This window comes from Narcine bancroftii, chromosome 8 (genome assembly GCF_036971445.1).
Source record: "Narcine bancroftii isolate sNarBan1 chromosome 8, sNarBan1.hap1, whole genome shotgun sequence".
In the NCBI taxonomy this organism is placed as follows: domain Eukaryota; kingdom Metazoa; phylum Chordata; class Chondrichthyes; order Torpediniformes; family Narcinidae; genus Narcine; species Narcine bancroftii.
The window spans coordinates 10,183,517-10,207,775 of NC_091476.1; the positions used below are offsets into that span (position 1 = coordinate 10,183,517).

A 24,259-nucleotide genomic window follows, 5' to 3' on the forward strand; every position below is an offset into this window, starting at 1 on the left:
AGAACTTCAAATTTCTGGATGTCAACAACTCCCAGGATCTGTCCTGGAGTCTCCACATTGCTGCAATCACAAAGAAGGCTCACCAGTGGCTCTACTTTGAGGTGTCTGAGGAGATTCTGTATGTCACCGGAGACTCTTGAAAACTTCTACTGGTGTACTGTGGAGAGGATTCTGGCTGGTTGCATCATTGCATGATATGGAGGCGCCAACTCTCAGGTCAAGAATAAACTCCAGAGGGTTGTTAACTCGGCCTGCGACATCACAGGCACCAGACTTTACTCCATCGAGGACATCTACATGAGGCAGTGTCTTAAAAAAGCAACTTCTATCCTCAAAGACCCCCACCACCCAGGACATGCCCTCTTCACTCTGCTACCATCAGGGAAAAGGTACAAGAGCCTAAAGTTGAGCAGTCAGTGGCACAAGGACAACTTTTTCCCCACTGCCATCAGATTCCTGAATAATCAAAGACACTGCCTTACTTTTCATGCACTTATTGTTATTTTATTTTATTCTATTGTTTATAGCAATGTCATAAGATGGTTATAATATGAATGTTTGCACTCTGACGCTGCCACAAAACACCGAATTTCATGACTTGTTCATGACAATAAATCCTGATTCTGAAATCGTTTTCTTGGTGCCAATCTCTAATCAAATATTGCCTTCATACCTTTGGTTTAGCTCCAATGAATGGATACATCAAGTCTTTTAAGAAGTCTTCAGCATCTTTTTCACAAAATTCAACCCTATTCTAACCCTCGAGTGCCATCATTTGATTTGTAGAGGTGAAGAGATACAAAAAGACCAGAGAGACAGAAATTTTTCATCTACGGAGGAAAGGTGACTAAGGGAAAAGTTGATAGACATTTTCAAAATTAGGAACAACCTCAATACAATAAAGGTGAAACCATTTTTATTGGCAGGAGGACTCGTAGTCAAGGGACATAGACTTAAGATAACTGGGGAAAATAGGTCAGGAGTGCAGGAAGGGTTTAATCTGGATTCTCAATTCTTCCAGATGCGACTCTTTGGGCTTATCCTTTCTCTGGTCCTGTCTCTGTAACAAAACTGCAATGGATAAATTGCCAATTGTGTGTGAGACACCAAATGGTAAGCCCCAGAAGTTCTGATAGGATTGATCAGTCTTCAAATACTGAAATATTGGCATTTTACCCCACCCTTCCTAACCAATTGTCAGCAGTTTATGTTTCAGAATTTCCCCCAGCTTGCTTGGAATTTTACACAATCTACACCAAAATTATTTACCTTATTCACTCCAACTAATCCATGAAGGTTTCTCAAATTATTGACACCGGGTTGTGCCTGACCATCTTCCAAAGCTCCACCCAGGTGACAGATGTTACATTAATCCAAGTTATAGTGGATCAGGAATGGTGCATTGCATTGAGATGCAATGTGCCACCAATTTAAATTTAATAAAACATTTCACTTGTCTAACTGGTTTTCAGGCATTGGTATGGACACACCCAAGAATTTTCCTGTTGAACTATCATTGGAATTCACACAGGACACACATATTAATCAACTTTAAATCCATTGTTTAACAAGGAAATAGCCTGATACCCTCCAATGCTTATGCTTTTAAAATATGCAGTTGAACAATTGTTTTGTGGATTTTGTGTTTCAGGTCCATTTCTGTTCCTGCACAACCTGTATACGTGGAGCCACAGGGAAATTTGTCCACCATAGTGCTTGATTATAAGATGGCATCATTCTGGATATATATTTACTAAGCATCTGCAGTTCATTACTGGAAACTAAACCCAAGGCTCATGTATGAACTGACAGCCTAGCAGACATCATAACAAAGTACAAACTCAGGATCTGCTAAACAGCCCAATTCTAGGGAGAGAAAGAGTTTCAATCAGGGTTGCGGGAAATCATCGTCTTTTACTCCCCCTCGACGCACCAATTAACTGCAAAATCACTGGTTAGTAAAGAAACTTTTAGTTAGCTGTCCTAATTTTTTCAGTGGATCTTTGGTATAATCATTAAGCCATGAGGTCAGGAGAACTAGGGTACCGTATTGGAGTCATTGCAAATCTGTGGTAAATGCTCATTGTATCTATAAATCATTTTTAATCACAGTTAAGCTAATAATCAAAAGTATTATCAGATATTTGGTTATTACAGTGATTGTTGGCGGTCTAATGGATATTCCTTTCATATGAAGCCATGTCATATTACACTGTCAAATTATACAAAATTGCTTTCGGCCTATCTAAGGCTAAGAGTCGCCATTAGTTTTCCCTTAGAGTCGGAGAGAAAACAAAGCAAAAGAGCCCCTTCAGAGTCAATGAGTGGCCGTGGATTCACCTCCAGCACACTCCTGCAGCCACGCAGACTCCTGTTCAATCCATTAGCAACCTGAATACCAGATCCAATACTTCTGATACAATCAGGAAGTCCTCAGCACCCATATCAATCCTGGTTCCCATAAACCAGTTTCCAGCCACCCGCAGCCTTCGACAACAAATTGCCAGCAGCCTGTGCGGGTCCTTCACCCGGTGAGCCCCTTGACGATTCGCAGCTCTAGGTCACCGTCCTGTTGGGTCGACTCTGCTTCTTCTTCTCAACAGCGAAGGGTTCTTCCCGTGTCTGGTGCCCTGGGCCATCTTTGCATACCTTCAGCTAGCCATTTACCTTGCATGGACTTGAACAGCATCAATTAGCTACCTACCTATTTGTAGCATCACAGTTAAACAAATCCCAACTTCATCCAGTCCCTGTACATGCACATGTGCACCTACTGGATAGTCATGGATGTTGCAATTTATCCTGCAAGATAATTGACCCAAGTTGCAACATCTATGGTTTTTGCTGTTTGCTATCCATGTATGTACGGGAACTGGATGAAGTTGAGATTTGTTCACTCGTAGGTAGGTAATTGGTGCTGTTCTATCTCGTTCAAGCTAAGTACACAAAGATAACTGGTGCTTCCATGCCATAGATACTTCACAATTGAAAGAACTATCCATGTGACAGCCAAAAATAATTTCACATGTCGTAACCAAATATCCGATCTGTTTAATAGTTTCACTACGATGAAAATAATTTATAGGATAAAATTACTGTTAACCGCAGATTTGGAGCAGCTCCATTGCTGAACCCTTGCTCTCTTGAACTTCAGAGAAAACAGGACAGCCAACCAAAGGTTTCTCTACCAACCAGTAATTCAACAACCATTATAGGTTACTAATGTTCAGCCCTCCAGGATACCCATTGCTTTTTTGCTGAAGGGCACCACTCTGCAATCAAGATATAAGGTATACAGTTTTTGTTAAACTCGATGTTTTTCTCTGCACGACTAGAATGCTAGGCATCCAGTCAGCACGTTGAGTGGCCACCCCAATTCAACTCAACGTCTGCGTGTGGAGGACCAATCTTAGCCACTAACACTGTAGGGAGGCCACGTGTCACGTCACAATTAATGAAGAGTTCCACTCTGGGGGAGACCAAAGTTGTATGAAAGGACAAGGACTCATTAGTTCACAGCACTAGATTTAAGCACCATGCTGGGAAGTGAACATTTGGAACCATCGTTGGCGCCACCCGGAGCCAAGATATTTCCTTTTTACAGGTGGATGTCATGATAAACCTGAGAAAGGACAGATTAATTATTTATTTATTCCACCACGGCAATAGATTAAACAAAAGATAAATAAAATGGAACCAATTTATCACACAAAGAGTTTGGCTATGATGAACGTGTTAACGAAAAGTCTGACCACCCAAAAGAAATAAAAGCGTGGATAGGCATGCAAATCTCTACCGGCTCTGCTTTCCGTGACTAACAAGAATTTAACAGCTACAAAAATGATGATCTTTTTATATAAACCTACTGTGAAAACTCCACCTTGCAAATGGTCGATAAAGAGCATTTGTTGGAAATTCTGTGGGAAACTTACAGATTAGCTATTTGGTATGCACAGGGTAATTTCTAAATTTGTAAGCCAAAACAAAACTCCAGCAGTTGAAGCGGTAGTTACTCTGTTCCACACAGCTCTCCTTTATCGTGGAATGTTTGCTCTCAACAGCCAGAACACTCAAGTTAGAACATGGGCACTTACATACTTGATTATGACAGCCCATCATTTATTAGAACAATCTTATAAAAAAAAATTAAATTCTAAACGAGCAAGATTGATTCCAGATCATATCAATGACTCCCAAGACACCAGTATTTCATAATACTGCAGTCACATTTTTTCCCCATTTGATAAACATTTGTCTCTCAAAAGGTTAAACAAAATTACATCTCCTTTCTAACAAAGAGCAGAAAAAGAGGGAAAAATCCAAGCTTTCTCTGGCCTTCAGTTCTCCTGACACTGTGGCCTCCCTATGCAGCAGGGGACATTTTAGTAACCTGCGTAATTAGATAACTCCTTTGTGTGAGGCAAAATTCTGGACATTTTTTTTTAAAGCAGGGTGCCTGTTACACATCAAAGCTCGATACACATACCAGGCGCTCTCTCTTGGAAATAAAGCGCAGAACATTTGAAGAATTAAAGATTAAACTTGCCAGCCACATTGATGTGGGAATGCCTTTAGGAATTGACAGAATGGAGTGTGGAAATTCAAAGCCACTCTTGGGGCTATGATTCAGACTTACAAATTTAACACTTAAAAGTACAAAAACAGTGTATGTAAACAGTCGAGCTTTTTGTGTAAAAAAAACCACAAAGATTCTTATTCCTTAAAAAAAACACACACAAGACTATTCAGCCCAAGGAGTTGATGCCAGGTCTCCAGTGCAATCTCATCAGCCCCATTCCCCTACAATTCATTCTTGCCCACATGCCCGTGTTCTACCCTCAGTTCTCCCATCACCCAATTATACCAGGGGTAGTTTGCAGCAAATACTTGACCTACTAAGCGGTCACACAGCGGAAGAAACCGGAGTGCCCCGGGGAACTCATGAGATCTCAGGAAGAATTCCCAAAGCAGTGAGATTATTAGACATAATGGTGATTGAAGCAAACAGCTCATTTAAATACATCCAGAATTCAGTGCAGGACTAAATGTCAGCATCTAAGTTGAACAGGTTGAAGAATTTAAATCAACTGATACAGAATGCTCGACGTAATCCAAAGTGAAAGAATAGAATATTTTTCTCAGTTCCACCAGACACAGCATGAAAATTTCACATGGCTGTACACTGTGGGATGATCAAGTGATAACTGAAACAGAAACACCACTGTTGCTGGATTATTATTAGCTTCCTCCAAATATGACAGGCATCCAAGTTGGAGACTATGGTTTCACAGTCAGCAAACAAAATATCTGCAATTTTCTGGCTGCCTGTTGCTAAATTAGAGCAACGGAAAAATGAAATGCAAACATCACCAATGGCTGAAAAAGTACAATAATTTGCCCACCAATCAAAGGTTCCCTCTATTAACATGTAATAATATAAGAATATATGTGATATTCTTCAACTTTTATCTGCCATGTGCGTGGTCCAGTGCCCCTAACAATAAGAGAAAGAAGCAAAAGAGACACTAAGTGTCTGTGGATTCGCCTCCAGCGCTCCCGCAGCCTCACAGACTCCAGTTCAAAGCATCGGCAGCCCGAGCTCCACATCCAAACCTCCCAACATGAGGCCCTTCCTGCCCTCACCACCATCTCGAATCTGGGTTCCCCTGAGCCAGACTCCTGCAGCCCACAGCCTGTGATGGCTCTTCAACCGCAGGTCACCAGCAACTCGTGGCTTGTGAAGGTCCTTCACCCTCAACCCTCCAATACCCTGCAGCCTGTGGGGGCCCTTCAGCCACTGAACCTCTGACTGGTTCGCTGCTGTGATCACCTTCCCTGTCAGGTCGTCTCCCATGCTTGGGGAGGGGGGTTGGGGGGTTCTACTAGTTTCTGGTGCCCTGCGCCGGTCCACTGCTCCCTCATGGCATGCTGTGCAGCATGGTTGCAGGAATCTTTTTAAAAATGCAGCATCAGCTCCTTTAAGAGCCCTTTTAAAGCCTGTACAGACCTGTCAGCATCATGGCTGGGGAGTAGGACCTTGTGGAAGTGTGCTGTCACTCTGCACCCCTGGGTCCACACCAGCGGCAGTGCTGCCATTGCAGGAGTTCCGGTTATGCTGCCATTTTTTTTTTGCAGCCACAAATATGGATGCAACTTAAATGTGACCCATGTTCACCCTGTTTATGGGCTGCAGAGGATAAAATATCAAAAATATAACTGGAATCTTAACCTCGATCATATTTTGGCATCTTCTAGAGGTTGGCTTTTAGTAGCCAATGGCGGCAGTGAACAAGAAGTCATTAAAACAGACAATTTATGTCATTTCTCCCATAAAAGACAGAAATGTGGAGTCAAGGTAAATGACTAGAACAGCTACATTTTGGTGCTTTAGCAAGACCCCAGTTTCTTAAAAATAGTATGTGAAAACAGTGGTGATATGACCCAGCCTGTTGTACGGTCTGTGGACTTTGCGTTAGAATTATTCGTGCCGCAGTGGCTCACAAAAGCCATGAAACAAAGATTGGGACAGTCCATCAAATTCCAAAATTTAGTCGTCACCATGCCAGTAGCTGAGGGAAGATTTGGTTGCATTGTGCATTAACACTGATGCCCGCTGTAAGTAGGGTCACTGTAAAAACAACAAAAGGCTTTGCCATTTGTATACAGCTCCACAATGACAACATGTGACTCAACACTTCAAAGGCTCATGGAAAAAGTCAGTATAGAATTCTTTCAGTGGTTCAATGATTGTGGATTACTTCCCAGGCTCTCGCACTAGTCCAGGTTATCGAATTAAATTGTTTATTTGAGTTCAAACAAGAAAAGCCAACTTACTCTGACCAATGAGCTGAGCAATAGTTTTTCGGTTGTCTTCAGAACCTTCACATTCTTTAACAGTAAGCTGTTTGTTAGCAGTCTCCAGACGATCTGCAAATCACAGAACACAAGACGATGAAATGGCAAAGTCTTGAAGCCAAGTGAATAATAACATTCTTAAACTGTCACCTTATAGCAGGTGAATACAAAACTGTCTCTGAAAGAGTTCAGACAAAACCAGATACAGGTCAAGTTACATCTCCATATGGTCTCAATTATAATGTACGATCGATCACTCGGCCATATCTACACCAGTTTTGAGAAAAGCCAGTCCAAACTATGGATTATTTTTTCTAACAGGCCGTAGTCAAACTCCAGCCAAAATCTATGGCCAACCCCAACATCCAGTGGCAGGTCTAATTTGTGTCACAAAAACCTGCTGAAAGCAAATTTGTTGAGTAGTTGTAAATACAGTTTTGGGAAAGAAGGCTTCACCAGTCATCAACTGAATCGACACCAAGGTTTTAATTTCAGGTATATCTGGCTTCAGAACCAATCAAAGTTGGTGAATTTGCCATTGGACTGCTATATAGTTACAACATAAATTAAACACAAGAGATCATTCACTCAATTACATCTCTACCAGTTGGAGAAATAATCTGTGGCTACAAGTTGCACAACAAAAACTTCTTCCACTTCCTCCTTTCATTCCTTCGTCATGTGACTTCCCTTTAACAAAATATATTAAACATGGCTCCATTATCATGATTTTAAAAAATGGCTCTGCAACTTTTTTCCCACGATTGATAACACGTTTACCAACCTGTAGTATCCTGCTTTTTATAAAACTATATCAGCCATAAATGTTATCAGAAGCAGCCATTTTTAAAATGGAAAATGCGTGGGTAGGATTGGCCTTTGTTCTCCTGTTGAACCCTGCAATATCCAGGCAATCACTCCTATTGTAGAGCTCCTTGAAGTTCGTCAAGGATTGCCAGCAAGATTTACAAATTGCTTTTGCATCAAAATCATATTTATGTTTAAATATAAAATCAATCGTTTTATATTTTATGTTATAATATAAACAAATTCTACACCAGGACTCTCGGCAGAAACACTTTCAAAGCTATTTCTGATCAATGAAGTGTTAAAACATTCCTTCCACTAATGAAACACTAAATCAATAATTGCCACTAAACATGAAACACTTAAATTGCAACTGAAGCACAATCTGTAAACAGTAAGTTTCCAAATGCATACGAAGAGTTGCTTGAAAGAGAGTTACAAGCCAACACCTGGCAAAGTATTTCATATAGTACATACAACAATAACTATCTGCTTTTAAGTAGGGATCAGACTTTCAATGCAAGGCTTTAAAGGTCGATATAAAATATTTTTTTATTTACAGCATGATAGAAGCCAAATCTGACTATTTACACCCATGCTGCCCAATTACATCCCCATGTGTTTTAGAGTTGGAGGAAACCGGAAGCCCACGCAAACACGGGGAGAATGTGCAAACTTGTTACAGACAGCACTGGATTTGGACCCAGGTCGCTGGCGCTGTAATATAGTTGCACTGATCTTTCAATCTCTTCAACTCGTGTCCAATATTATTAAGAACCCTTTCATGAATCCCCTATTTTCAGTAACAAGGTACAGTTTACTGTTCAAACTTCCAAAGTTATTCTGTTTTGCATTTCTGCTGCGCTGGTGAACCAAGATCATTTCCATAAGCATACATAAGAATTAGTACACATTTTCACTCGTCTCTATTACCAAATACCAGTCCCATGAGTTCATCTGAAATCCTGTTCGTGTTGCCCATACAACTTCATTCTTTCACACACATTGTTGGTTCGTCTACATCAGTGGTTTTCAAATGTTTTCTTTCCACTCGCATACCACTTTAAGCAATCCCTTACTAATCACAGAGCACCTATGGCATCTGGATTACTTAAAATGGTATGTGAGTGGAAAGAAAAAAGTTGAAAACCACAGTTCTCGTCCATTTATCCCAGACTGTGGGAAAAGCATTTTTTTCTCTCCATTCAACGGGATGTGCCAGCATGTTATTTCACCATACACAACTCAACCTTTGTCTCCAGTCCACTCCATAACAAGTTTAACCATATAGTCAGAAGATAGAAACAGTTATTTATTTCTACCCCCTTTAATAAATCAGTGAAATGAATGCCTTTCCCCTCCCAAGCTTTGTCCATTTAACTCTGAATGAATGCTGGACTCCTGCCTTGATATCATGCAATCTATTTGCCAGTACATCTTGACCAGATATTCTTCAACAAATTTAGTGATCTATAAATATTTTCCCTAAGAATATAAGCATTATTAGCTTGCAACAGTGTAAATAAAGTCAGCCAACGGCCACCCCTAACCATGGACAATGAGAGATGGAAAGCATGTAAATGCGAGCCTTACCGACACATGTCATGAAAGATTAAAAAAGGCACCAGTCGTGTATTGGAGAAAGTACCCACTATGGCAACTGTAAAATTAGTTCCTCCTCAGCCAAATATTTACTCTTTAATAAACTAAATGGCTTCCATCTTCAATTCCCCCTTCCTTAAATTTAAATCTGGGGTTACAGTATATATCCTGATCTTCAAAAGCCCCTCAATGACAAACACAAAACAAACAAGCAACCAAGGTCTTACTAAAACTTGAAAGTTAAGATCCATAACTTTTTTCCTGGTCATTTGTTTTTATTCATAGTTTCCTCCCACTTTCATTGCCTCTTCGTCTGAACTTATTGATTTATTTGTGGTAATACTACAAGTAAACTCTTACATGGGTAGTGTCGGCATTGGTTTTAAAAAGAATGAGGATTGTGGCTCAATACCTTTAAAATCATTCCAAAGAAATTCTTAAACCTGTGACATCCCTTGCTTATTGCAAAGTGCAGCAATAGGTCACTGGTTTTAAAAAAAATCAACAGGTCTACCAAATTTTGTCAAACTAAAAAACTCAAATGATCTTATCCTACCAAAAGATTAAAACAAGGAAATAAGTTATGACATTTCAATTCCCAGGACAAAAATTAAAATCACGTAAGTCAATACCAGAAAGCTGAATTAAAAACAAAATGCTGGAAATATTCACGAGGAAAGACAGCAGCAATGAAGAGAAAATCTGTCCAAGTCACTGGATCTTCGAAGTTCACTGATTTTTAAGTTATGGATGGCTTTATTCCAGTGGTTTTCAAACTTTTTTCTTTCCACTCACATACCACTTTTAAGTAATCTCTATGCCAAAGGTGCTCTGTGATTAGTAAGGGATTACTTAAAGGTGGTATGTGAATGGAAAGAAAAAGTTTGAAAACTACTGGTCTCCATTGGCATATGTTCTGTTTTGCAGTACTTGGGTCAAATTCATTGTGTAATGTTTGTGCAGTGCTTTTTAAAGTGATGGTCAAAATTCTACATCATCTATCCATCAATGCATTATAGTGAATGAGGCACAGCTAAGCATTAATTGGGAGGCATGGTTAGCTACCACAGCATCAGCAGCTGGGGTACAAATCGGTCTGTAAGGAGTTTGTGTGTTTTCCCTGTGTCTGTGTTGGTTTCCTCTGGGTGCTCCAGTTTCCTCCCACCCTTCAAAATGTACAGGGGTTTGTAAGTTAATTGGGGTATTTGGGGCAGCATGGATTCATAGGCCAGAAGGGCCTGTTATTATGCTCTATGCCAAATTTTTCTTTAAAATATAAAGAGCAATATTATGTTTAACAGCTAAAATACAATAATGGCTTAATTCGCTCAAAGCAAAAGCGTAGGACAGTATGTTTCCCTGTATCCGAAATGTTTGGGACTGGACATTTTTTGGTTGTTGGGTTTTTTTTGGTTATCGGAACAATGGCTTTAAGTAGCTCAGTAGCATCAGCAGAATGCTTGGGTTTTTTTGTTGTTGTTTAACTACTGATACAACAGAAGGCTTTACACAAGAAATAATGTTTAATACGTACCAAAAAACAACCTGATCAGTGCTTACAAAATAAATGTAGCACCAAACATTAGAAATTCTCCTCAATGGCTTTTTCAAATGTTTCCTCCAGTGTCATCTACCTCATTAACAATAGTTTTTGCCTTAGAAGACCCTCTTTGATATTATAAACTGACGTGATTTCTTGTTATGAATGCACACTGCTCTCATCCGACAAAGTGGCTACTCTCTCTGTCTGACTTACGGTAGACAAAAGTTAAAGAATTTCATCTATGTTACATTCTAAATGTAGCGTTACGTGACAATAATGAAACATTTTCCTTCAATAAGTCCATCAAAAATGCAAAAAAGTTTGGTGTTTTGAACTTTTCGGTATTCAGAACTTTGGATACAGGGAAACATACTGTAATAGTATCCCTTCCATTACTACGAACTATAGCAGTCTAACAAAACACTTTGTGATCTGATAATTCACTATGACATAAAATTATCTCCTACTTACCACATTACTCCTTCAGTCTATTTGTGACAGTTTCCCTCGTACCCTTGCAGCGAATATGATACTTCTATAGAAACCACTAAATCCAGAGCTAACCTTCCCCCCTCCACCCCAAACCCCTCACAATCAAGTCTATAACCTCACTGAAGCACCAATTCACGCTTTACCTCTTAGATCTCGATTGAAATCATGAAGTCTCCGGATTTCCCCTTCTAACTTATTCCGCATGGCTTTTTCCAAGGTTTCCTTCTTGGAAGACGACTTTACCAGGTTCTCATAAGCTTCCGAAACTCGTTCGATCTCCATCTCCAGCTGTAACAAGAGGAAAGGTTTCTAATGAACTGTTTTACCACTGCCTGCCACACAGTGTTTGTCACTTGCAGCCATATGTACCAGCAAAATGCTTCAACACCATCTTTCATCATTGAAAACGTAGTCAGAAGGAAGTCATTACGACAACAACCAATTTTATTTAAAAATAAGGCAGATATTGTGGAATTTTACTCTTACTGCAGAATGATGTACTTTTGGGGCACCAGCAAAACTCCATTTATTGACTAACCCTATGACCTCTTGTGCTTAGCTTGCTAGAATACTACCAATCCACGGGGGAATCAAGTGAGTAAAGTATATTGTAGAGAGAAATGGAAACGGTCCCAGGAATAAATAGGCTTTTACGAAGCTTTAGAACAACCTCCCTGACTTCTTTTAAAATTATTTCCTCTTGCTTTTTTTCTCCAGCCGCCCTTGCTATGAACTAATTGCAAGCCAATGACATCAACAGCCAAAACTGCAAAAACAAATGAACGTAGTCGATTAAAATAAGATCATGATTTATTTGCCCCATCTCACTCATCAATTTAATCTCTGAAATCAAAATTCTCCATTGGACCCACTCATTCCAATTTAGTTCCTATGGGTGAAGTCCAAATGCTCATTCAGGATTGATATCCACTTAGTCTAAAGTTAACGTGCAATCAACTACACCTCTTGCTCAAGTCTCAAAAATTCACTCGGAGCTCTTCCATTCAAGCCAGTTGTTCCCTGAAGCTCTTCAAATGTTTCAGCCTTCAGCTCATCCCCTCTAAACAGATATAGGAAAAAAAACATATGACTCATCACTTTTATTACCTTAATGCACACCTCAATCCTACTGAACATAATGGTTGGAAGGCACATGCTACCCTATTGAGGTGTGATCTGTATCCTTTACATGATCAGGAATCTAGAAAAATATTTGTTCTTACTGTTTAATGTGCCACATGAGATTAGTGCTTACAATCTATTCAGCAACAAATAAATGATAACTGCTCTTCAGCTACCCAGCTGCTCTTTTAGGAAAGAAAAGGATGAAGGGAAAGAATTCCAAACTTTTTAAGGTCAACGCATGTGCAAGATTCTGAGCTTGCTGTTCCAAAGTAACTGAGAATATCATGAAAGCTAGGTATCTTAGCTGAAGCAGATGGCTCCTCTGAGACGAACACTATTTGCAATAAATCTGTAAACAAATTTGCTAAACATAGTTGGCCGTCACTAAATTGAAAGAATCTGCTTTCTGATATCTGTGCAAACTTAACGAGTTTGCGTCCCCACACTCTTACCCAAGAATTAAGTTCACAGTTATAACTGCTCTGCACTGAGCTCTCTGGACTAGGGCAGGTGTGGCATATCCTTGTGTGGACGCCCCATGTGGGCAACCTCCTGTCATGGATCTCAATTTTTCCTGCTTTGGAAATTTGGATAAAATAGAGGGCTTATGTGAATATCTGATAAAAGGAAAAAGTGAACAATAGAGGTTAAGAAAACACAACCTATTGCTGGAGAAATTCAGCAAGGCAAGTAGCATTAGTTGGCGGGGGGGGGGGGAATTGATAGTCAGTTTTGGGCTGAAACCCTTCGAGACTGGGTCTTGCTCACATGGTGACCATTTATTTTCCTCCCACTAATGCTACTCCACCCACCAAGTTCCCTCCTGCAGGTTGCTCTTTGCTCGAGATTCAATACCTGAAGCCTTGTAATAGGAGTCTCCCTAAAACATTGACTATTGTAAAGACCAATGAAATTAATGATAGTATAAAAAATTACAGCCTTCTGTAAAGGCCACACCTACAAACACAAATGCATGGCATACCAGATTAGTGACATAATCGTGTATTTTGATATGCTGATTAAAATTAAGATTTTCACATCAGATAGTGTTGTCTTACTCATAGATATGCATTTCCATTTCTGGGCTTTCAGAAGTCAAGCTAATTTCTGGCAAATTTATTAGCTACGATGTGTACATTGGATGTTTACTACATTTTGGTACCTCTGTTATCCAGTGCTCTGTGGTCCAGCAACTCCCATGGTCTGACAAGATTGAATCTGCCACTGTTAATGCAAACTCCTTACTGTCAGCACAGGACTCGAACCCTGGTCCCAATCACTGGCGCTGTAAAGGCGTTGTGCTAACTGCTACTCTAACCATGCTTTAAGCTTTGTTCTACCTTTGACTGGGTATCTGCCTGTCCCGCATCGGACTTGTCAGCCACAAACGAGCCTGCAGCTGACGTGGACTTTTTACCCCCTCCATAAATCTTCGTCCGCGAAGCCAAGCCAAAGAAGAAGAAAGACCTTTGATATGCTTATATAGGGGGTTCCCTTAGGAGTCTATATCTGTTTTCCAGCATTTTCTGTGGTCCAGCAAAGGCCAGGTCCCCACGTTGCCAGATCAAAGAGGTTTAACCTGTACTTCATTCTGGTGAGCTTGATAAATGAAATGCTTTTTTCCTACTATTAAGGGCTTGATCTTAAGCCTTTCCCCAAAGACGAAAGAACAAATCTGTATCCTACCAGCCATCAATTCCGTGCAGAAAGATCTTTTCAATCAATAATGCTGTTTATACCATGCGTCATGAAAACACGGCAAAGAGATCTACATACCTTTTGTAATTTAGCCACTTTATCGTAGTATCCCTCCAGCTCTTGCCGAAGAGCACGATTTTCCTCCGATAAGATCTCTACCATTTGCTGTGCTCGCAAGACAATCGCCAATGGGTCACCCTGGAATTGCTGGTGCATGTGGTTTGCAGGGGGGCCTTGTTGAGACTGGATACCCATTGGTGAGGCAGGAGGCTGCATCACTGATACCGATCCCATAGATGTCTGAGACGATGACGGACTGTGCTGGAAAGTTCGCTGCTGTAACTGCAGTTGCTGAAATATCTGTCCCTCTTGATTTTGCCTATTAATACAAGAATAAATATACATAATACCAAGATCTGATACAAAGGCTGTAAACCAGTGGTTCTCAACCTTTTTCTTTCCACCCACATCCCACTCTAAGTAATCCCTATACCATATGTGCTCTGTGATTCGTAAGGGATTGCTTAAGGTGATGTGTGGGTGGGAAGGGAAGGTTGAGAATCATTGCTCTAGACCCAATTGTCACTGAAACATTTTGCTTGAGAAAAATTGTCGTTGGTCCATTTCCTTTGGAGTTAGGAAACCGTGCACATAACGAGCCAATGAGGTACGATTAAAACAGTGGTTTTCAACCTTTTTCTTCCCACTCACATTCCACCTTAAGCAATCCCTTTACTAATCACTGAGCACCGATGGCATCAGAAATATTTAAAGTGGGATGTGAGTGGAAAGAAAAAGGTTGGGAACCACTGCTGTAAACCCAGTAGTGCTGCAATGGCATCATGGACACATTCAACAAAAATGACAAAGAAATCAGCTAGACTTCTTCCATCTTGTGCAGTGCAACACCTATCTAGCAAAAATATTGTCAGTGAATCATCAAAAGGAGCAGGGAAAATTAAATCCCATCCTAATGTGATGTACCAACAAGAGTTCAACTTTCCACCAAAAACAAATCCATTGTGACTCAAGAAACCATAAAGCATTCCTTCATGTTCACTTAGTATGAGCAAGTAGCCAAGAATGGCTGCAGTGATGGAATTCCCCAAATACTTGCAGACGAAGCAAAACAAATCTAGGAAATTTGACCTACTCATGTCACTTTACATGCACCACCTATGAGTGTATTGCACCAGACAAACAGTATTTTAAGTCTTTACTTCTTTCCATTGAATGGTGCAATTATGATCTCAGCCCTTCCGGCAATCATCAATCGGGCCATTTCTCCCTGCCCCGATAATTCAGCTCAGTCAAATGAGTAAGACACAAAAGAAAATGCACCTGCTGAATAGTATGAGGCAGACAAGTAATGATGTGACTAAAAATCATCATTGTTTCAGGTTCTGAGCTAGCTGCCTCTTCCCATTATTGGATTCTTTACACGTTTTATTTAAGGATGACCACTTCCACATCTTATTTCCTCATTAGAATATTTTAGGACAATTGCTACACGAAACATTTGCAGAGTTTGCCAGAAGAAGAATCAGAATAGAGCAAATTAGAGATGAAAGACTGAATGGGGCAGGAATAAGGCAGCATTAAAGCAGAAGATCTTATTAGACACATTAAAGATGACAAAGTGACAGTAGCATAAACATACATGAACAGAAAACCAAATCAACCACTGGAGCCCGCGCTGACATTTTACCAATTTTTGGATTACTTGTCCACTATTGGTCTAACCTTGAACCTCATGGGCAGGAAAGATATGGAGGCTATGGAGAGGGTGCAGAGGAGATTTACCAGGATGGAAAATAAGTCTTATGAGGCCAGGTTAGCAGAGCTGGGGCTTTTTTCTTTGGAGCGAAGAGGATGAGAGGTGACTTAATAGGTCTATAAGATAACAAACCAGCACCTTTTTGCCACAGCGTGAGTAGCAAACACCAGAAGACGTGTACAAAGTGAAGGGAGGAAAGTTTAGGGGAGACAACACACGCACACACAGTGGGTGCCTGGAATGCATTGCCAGGGATGGAAATGGAGGCTAGAAGAGTAGAGGCATTTAAGAGACTCTTAGTCAGACGATGAAAGAAAAATAGAGGGTTATGAGATAGGGAGGGTTTAGTTTTTTTGGTAGGTATATATGGGCCAGCTACACATTGTGGGCCGAAGGGCCTGTACTGTGCTCTGATGTTCTATGTTCTATTGTGAGACAAGCCATTATTAATCTAAGTGGACTCAAGATTTTGATTGGCCACATACCTCTAGTGTATCTTAACTATAGCAATCTGCGCAATCTCAAACCAAGATTTAAACTTCACACATTTCTATTTTTGCAACATCTTCACAAGAACATTTTCACCCAGGCAGACCCTTTAACAAAGAACAAATTCCAAACTTCTGCTTTGGAGAAGTATAATTAGTCACAAACCCATCTCTAAACAAAAGTTAGGGTATTGAGTGCGTCTCAACGCTTTGTCAATGGGTTTGTTTTAAGGAGATGGTAAGGCAGAGTGGGAACTTCTGAGAAAATCCCAACTCCAATTAACGTGAAGTTAAAGTACGAGAAAAAAGGACTTACAATATTCCTAAAGGATATGCATTGGGAAAATTCACCAATGGTGGAACCTTAAAGGAAAATAGAAATGATAGTCATCCAAAGAGAAACCTAAAACAGATAGAAAAGATTCTATTGAGGAAAACCATGCTCTTGGACAGGGGCTGGAGAGACAATAGAAAGAGCGTGTTTCTGACAGACCAAGGGAGGAGAAACTATATTCCTGTAAAAGGAAATAGCACAAAATGTAAACAGAAGTGTTTTGTCTTGTTTCACTTGAGAACACATTCAAAATCTGACACGAGAAGGAAATGTGGACTAAAATAGGTGAGAAACCCAACAAAATTAGTACTAAAAAAAAACATTCTAAGAAATTAATATTCTGAAAACCAGCAAGTCCCGGGAACTAATGACCAATGATGAAGTTTTGAAAGTGGTGGCTTATAATTTGTGTCTGTACTTGTCTGCAAACCTCCATTGTTTCTGGAACAGTTTCCAAGGATTGGAAAGAAGCAAAAGTATTTGATATTTAAAGTGGATACTGCTGAAATTTAGCCCAACAACGGAATTATGCTAGAATCCATCGTCAAGGTGACAAAACACATAGGAAATAATCATTGGGATAGGTAGAAACCATATGAATTTATGAAAGAAAAATCAGGTTTGACAATTCAAAAAAAATATACCATCATGATAGACCAAAGAGGTGTTGTGTATTTGAATTTTCAGAAGGCTTTTTACAAGCTATCACACAAGAAGCTATTAAATACACGTAGAGCACATGGGATTGAGAATATGCAGACATGGACTGAAGGCAAGTTTAATGACTAGAAGACAATAGGAATACATGGATAGTTTTTCATTGGGCTGGAGTGGTGCAGGGCCTCGTACCCTGGTTCCAGCTATTCACAATCGCCAGCAGAGAACAGTGAGGTAACCAGGAGTAATACACCCAACTTTGCTGTTGGAACAAAGCTGTGGAAAGGTTGCGGAGAGGTTTCCAGGTGCGCTGGCCAGGGAAGTAGAACAGCAAAAACATAAAGAGGAGAACCTGTAAAGGAGGGAAAATAAAGCCACTCACAAGAAATAAATATGGGGGTTGGGGAAAAATAACTTTTTAAATTGAGATATGCCAAAAACTGACAGAGTGATCTGGGAATAGTTTAAAAATAAATCAACGTTAGCATTTCCACCAACCATCATCGGCAAGGACGTGACAGCAGGTCACACATGGAGAACACCAGCGCTTGCAAGAACTCTTCCAAGTCATATCACAGCTAAATGTGCACATTGTTGGATCTAAACCCAATAAACTCCCAACCCAACAACAGAGGGGCTACGTGCACGCGCAGACTAGACTGATATGAACACCACTCCTCTACCTGGATGCTGCCGAGGTCTCACTGCATGCAGGCAAGGGCTGCTTCATCTGCTGAGGAGCACGGAGAGAATTTAACATAGCTCATTCGTTTGTGAACATCCTCCACTTCTGGCTATATGCTGAAAGGGAGGCTCATTGATGAAGCAGCTGAAGATATTTGGGCCAAAGGCACTGTCCTGAAAAACTCCCACAATGATGAGTTCTGGCTGGGAAGATTGACCTCCAACATGCATTCTTCCAATGGAATGTTTTCCCTTTGATGTCCATTTTAGCAGGATCCCTGAACAGTCAAATGAACTCATCAACTATTATCCCACCTCAAGAACTTTTGTCGTTGTTTAGATCCAAACTGCGATCAGGTCTGGTGAGAGACCCTACGGTACTGATGAGCTATTGGTGAGCAACAACCATTCAAGTTCACTTCCATCACAATGACAGAGAGTAGAATTATTGGGGGATGATTAACTTGGTTGGATTTATCCTGCCTTTCTGAGGACAGAATAAACAATGCTGGCTAGATGCCAGAGTTGGAAGAACACTGGAATTGCTTAGCTAGAGGTGCAGCTAGTTCAAGAATGCAGATGTAATCTCGATCTATAACCTTGGCTCTACCTAGAGCCCTCAGCCCTCTGCAAAGCAATTTGTATCAGCTTAAGAATGGCTACTGGGATGTTGGGAACTCAAAGAAAGGCCAATGTCACTCCACAACAATTAAGGACAAACAATAAATTGTGTCCCTGTCAAGGCTGACCATACCCCTTAAACGAATAAGATTTCAAAATCTACAGAACGAAGAAAGCATATTTTCCAGCTTTGATTAGAGCTGTTCAAGTGCCCTTCACACAACTAATTAGACAAATTCCCCAGTCCTCATGACCTAGACATCATTATTAGCTTCGTGCGCCATGGAATTCTTCCCTGCACCTTCATACACAAGGGATATTTCACGCTACTCTGTCTGATTTCAAGCATCCCCATGTCCATTTATTATTCCTCAAGAAAGTTAACGTGCAAGATGTTGCTTGTAACATAAATTAGCCCATTTCCCAGTTCTTTTTACCTTTGTTGACATCTATTTAGATTCTAGAAGAATGCCACATTGGTGGTACTCTTTATTGCTTCTTGGATTTGAACTTAGTTTATTGCAGCACAAACCAAAAGAAGATATTGAAGGATATTTCAATCAGAAGTTATTGGATCAGAGATCCCGATCCCAGCTGTGTAATCAGTGAAGGTAACAAGCGAAGGCCAGGTGTTTCCTTACAGGAAGGAAACAGTAATTCAGCTCACAAGTCCAGTGGATGTTCAAGTAGCTGGCTCTGATATAGCTCATTCACCAGTGCTGACATATTGCCAGGGTGTTAGATCCCCAAGTACCATATTCTCTTCAAATGTTTTTAATGTTACAAGGCAATAAGCAAACAGAACAGAATTCCCCCATCCCCCTGTTTGCTGGTGTGCCTTTCCCTCCCTTATCCACCTATTACTTCCTGCCTGTGGGACTCCATTCCATCCTCCCCCCCTCCACTATTTTGCCTACATTTTGCTCATCCCTTGATCGGCCTCAAGCCCGAAATATTGGTTAAACATCTTTATCATTGCTGCACTGTTGACCTGCTAAGTCTCTCCAGCATTACATTTTTACAGAATTCTAAAACATGTGCATTTATACTCAATATTTATTTATACAAGTGTCAGAGCAGTGCACACATCCTAGAACCCACAGGTTTACCTGGTTTTAATTGGTTTGGATTAAGTCAAAAGACCTTGTGAAAATTCCTTATTTTTTAACTTTGTTTTGAAAAAAAAATTAAATGTTTAAATATTATCAGTGAACTTTATCTCTGCACATTAATAACACATCATGACAGATAAAAGCAGTGGCTCGCTACCATCATTTCAACGGCAATTAATGCTGAGTTTACCAGCGACCCTGAAATCTGCTAAATGTTTTTGTAACCAACAAGCCCGAAGACGTTTATAGATCCCCTACAGCAGGAAAACAGGATCATCAGGCCTAGCTTATCCGTGCCAAACCAACGAGCCCTCTAACTTCCGACCCACTTGCCTGCATTATGCCCATACTCCTCCCACCCCCTGCCTTCCGTTTAGTTATCAGAGTTTCTTAAAATCTAATATACCTAGGTCCACCACTTTGTCTGGCAGCTCGGTCAACATGCCCACCATCCACTGAGTGAAGTACTGCCCCCGCATGTCCCTTCTAAATCCCACCCCCCTCACCTTATAGTCAGGGGGTGCAGTGCCGCTGGAGCTCACCGGAGCACTGCTCCGGAACCTCTGGGGGCCGCTCCAGCACTTTCTTGTTGCTGTTTTTGGTGAGCTCCAGCACCTAAAAAAATTAGCACTGCACCCCTGCTTAGTTATGCCTTCTCCTACTCTAGCTAACCGACTGTCATTAATCGCCTTATCAATGTCTCTCGCGATGTTATAGATCTCCGTAAGATCTCCTCTCAACCTCCCATGTCCTAAGGAAAGCAGGCCTCGTTTTTTTCAGTCTCTCACAATAAGAGTGGCATGGGTTCAAATCTGGCGCTGGCTCCAAGGAGTTTGTACATTCTCCCCACGCATGGATTTGCTCTCGACACTCTGGTTTCCACCCAGCCTTCGAAACATAGACGGGTTTTAGGTTAATTAGTGTATTTGGCCAGTACACATTCATGGATTGCAAGGGCCTGTTACCATGCTGCAAGTCACCATTTATTTTCTTTTCTCAATTCCGTAATCATTGAAACAAATATCCTTCTTACAATCAGGTGACCAAAACTGCACATAATATTCCAAATGCAGCCTCAGCAACATCTTGTTCAATGCCAACATGACCTTCAACTGCCAAACCAAAGAAAGTACCTACTAGCCCCGTGCGTCTTTGGAACGTCTTATCGAGTATGGGCTTGCTGCAATTTAGGATTTTAACTGGGGGACTAGTGTTATCATTTTCCACGACTGTCATAAAGCTAATAGAATTGTGGTCACTCTTCCCAAAGGTTTCTACTGATGTACAGTACCCTCTAGAATGTTTGGGACAAAGACACCTTTTTTTTTCCTTTATTTTCCCATGTGCACCACAGTTTAAAATTTGTAATCAAATAATTCACATGTAATTAAAGTGCCAGTCCAAATTTTATTCAAGGTTCTTTGTATACATTGTCGTTTGACCATGTAGAAATACATTATATACACAGTCCCCTCATTTCAGGCACCATGTTTGGGACATGGGTATATTAAAGTAGTCACGTTTAGTACATGTAGCATATCCCTAACATGCATTGACTCCTTGAAGTCATGAATCATAGATACCACCAAATGCTGAGTATCTTCTCTGGTGATGCTCTGCCAGGCCTCTACTGCAGCCGTCTTTAACTCCTGCTTGTTTTGAGGGCTTACGTTTTATCTTCAGGATATGGAAGTCATGCTCAGTTGGATTCAGATCAGGTGACTGGCTTGGCCATTAAAGAAATTTCCAGTTTTTAGCTTTGGAAAAACTCCTTTGTTGCTTCAGCAAGATGCTCGAGATCATTGTTTTGCTGAAGGATGAAGCGCCATCTAATGAGTTTGGATGCATTTGCTTGAACTTGAAGCTATACACCTCAGAATTAATTTTGCTACTATACTATCATCATCAGTTAGATTATCAATGAAGATAAGTACATCAGTACCTGTGGCAGCTCTACATGCCCAGGTGCTAACACCCCCACCACTATGTTTCACAGCTATGCTTTTTGTTTTGTCTGCTTTGTATCTTGGGCAGTTCCTTTGTCATCACACTTTGCTCTTGCCATCACTCTGATACACGTTCATCTTGATCTCATGTGTCCACAAGACCATTTTCCAGAATTCTGCAGGCTCTTTTAAATACTTCTTGGCAAACTGTAATCTGGCCATCCTGTTTCTGTAGCCAACTAGTGGTTCACACCTTGCAGTGTAGCCTCAGTATTTCTGTTCATAAAATCTTCTGCAGACAGTAGTCATTAATATATCCACACCTGCCTCCTGATCTGTCAGACAGGCATTTGGGGATTTTTCTTCATTCTGATGAGAATTCTTCTGTCATCAGTTGTGGAGGTCTTCCTTGGAATACCAGTCCCTTTGCGATTACTGAACTCACCAGTACACTCTTTCTTCTCACTAATGTTCCAAACAGTTGATTTTGGTAATCCTCAGGTTTGGGTGATGTTCCTTTCTGTTTTATTCTAGCTCTTTAGCCTCATACTGGCTTCTTTGACTTTCATTGGTACATCTCTGGTCCTCGCAGTGAAAAATGGCAACTTCAGACTCCAAAGGTGATCAAAAGCTTAGAAGCAAGCCTAGCTCTCTTAAACCTACACCAATAAAGCAATTAAACATACCTGAATAATCACCTGTGAAGCCAAATGTCCCATACATTATGGTGCATGAGGGGAACTATGTATAATAACTGCTGTAATTTCTACATGGTCAAACCAAAATGTATGCCAACGACATTCAATAAAACGCTTTATTAACATGTGAATTGTTTAATTACAAATATTAAACTGTGGAGCTCAGGGCACATAAATGTCCCTTTGTCCCAAACAATATGGAGGACGCTGTACCTCAGTTACCAGACTAACTTCTTGCCAAGAACAAGGTCCAACATTGGCCCTTCCCCATCAGGCCTAGCCATGTATTGCTGTGGAAATATTAGAGAAGAATTAAACAAGCAACATGCAAGCAGGGTTCTGAAATACAAGTGAGCTTGAAAAATGTATAGAATTTCTATTAGAGATCTCTCTGGACACATGCATAGAAGCAGGTAAAGGTTCCTTTATTGTCATGTAATACTACATTTAGAATGTAGCATATATGAAATTCTTTTCCTTGAAGAATCCCATCTGAGCAACAAACAAATGCACGATTCCTGGCATCCATTGATTCAGACTGACCTTAAAGCATTTCATGTAAAGAAGGATTCCTCTTAGAGAGCAAAATTAAGTTTGAACCTGTTGGAAAATCAGCAACTTAACACACATAGCTTTGACCATTACAGTAAAATCAGGCATTGAACACAAAATATTTCAAAATAGAATAAAGAAAATAAATGGAGGAAGCTACATCAGAGCTAAATTACATTCCATGTTATTTTTCCCCCTCCATCTCTTTACCATTGCCAAATTAATCACAAAGTATTTGAAGAGTTAATAGGGACGTCCAAATACAATACCTGAAGTTAAGATGCTGGGTTTGCAATCCTAAAGTGACAGCAGATAATATTATTTTATGCTGGTTTATCATTCCAGAAAACCACTAGGATCCATTTTGTTAGTCGTCCACATTTTACATTCCACAACCTTGAAGTTATTTGGATCACTCGTGCCAGTATAATGCACCAAAACCCTGAACATTCATCTATCTCAACATGCTTATTGACCAATATTCGATCCTCATCCAATTTGAAAACCCTACCAATTTAAAATTCCCATCCTCATATTCAAATCTCTTCATTGCCTCAATCATTCCCATCTCTGCAAGCAGACATGCATAGTCTCCAAGAGCTTTGCATTCCTCCTGGTCTTGCTTCTTATCTGTACATTTTTGTTGAATTGTCGTGCAGCTCTTAATGATATCTCTTTAAGAGTCCAATGGATGTGTATACCCAAGGAACCAGGTTAAAGTGCACATCTACACATGGTGATACAAGTTTCCACCTTTGATCCAGGGCCTGTATGGAATCAGATTTTTCAAACAGGCCTCTAATCTAATCCTAAACCATACCTCAACACTTCACACTAACCCTAAGCCACCCGACCATTGGTTTCTCAAGTTCGGCCACTTGTCCAGCATCTAACTCTAAGGTTCTGGATCAAACGCGGAATTCCACCCAAGAATTGGCTCGACAGCCTCGGCCACGCACTCAGGATTACCCCGCTGCTCGAACACGAACTCCACAGCACTCACTGTAGCCAAGTGGCGAAGAAATTTGTCTGGTCGACCCCTGAACCAAAGGTAGAATTATTTCTCTACTCTATACATAGGAGAAAGGAGGGGCGAAAAGAAACATCTAGAACAGCATGTGGCATCAATGAAAAACTGGATTAGGTCGAGTTATAATGCTGCTCTTTTGCGGAACAGATTGATGATAATCATTACATGTGGAAAAATAGGTCACAATACTTCTTAAAACCATTTTTAAGTCAATATTTGGTTTGTATTGTAATAGAGA

The 24,259-nt window shown here is 40.5% G+C and overlaps 1 protein-coding gene across 2 annotated transcripts in view; it reads right to left on the minus strand.

The window, feature by feature from the left end:
- amot (angiomotin) overlaps nt 1-24,259 on the minus strand; it is a 73,131-nt gene that overhangs the window by 20,678 nt on the left and 28,194 nt on the right. For both annotated transcript variants that reach the window (XM_069892870.1, XM_069892871.1), the window contains 3 exons: nt 14,201-14,501; nt 11,443-11,587; nt 6,835-6,927 (listed from right to left, as the gene is read on the minus strand). In XM_069892870.1, the coding sequence (XP_069748971.1) occupies nt 6,835-6,927; nt 11,443-11,587; nt 14,201-14,501 (539 nt within the window). The remainder of the gene's footprint in view (nt 1-6,834; nt 6,928-11,442; nt 11,588-14,200; nt 14,502-24,259) is intronic.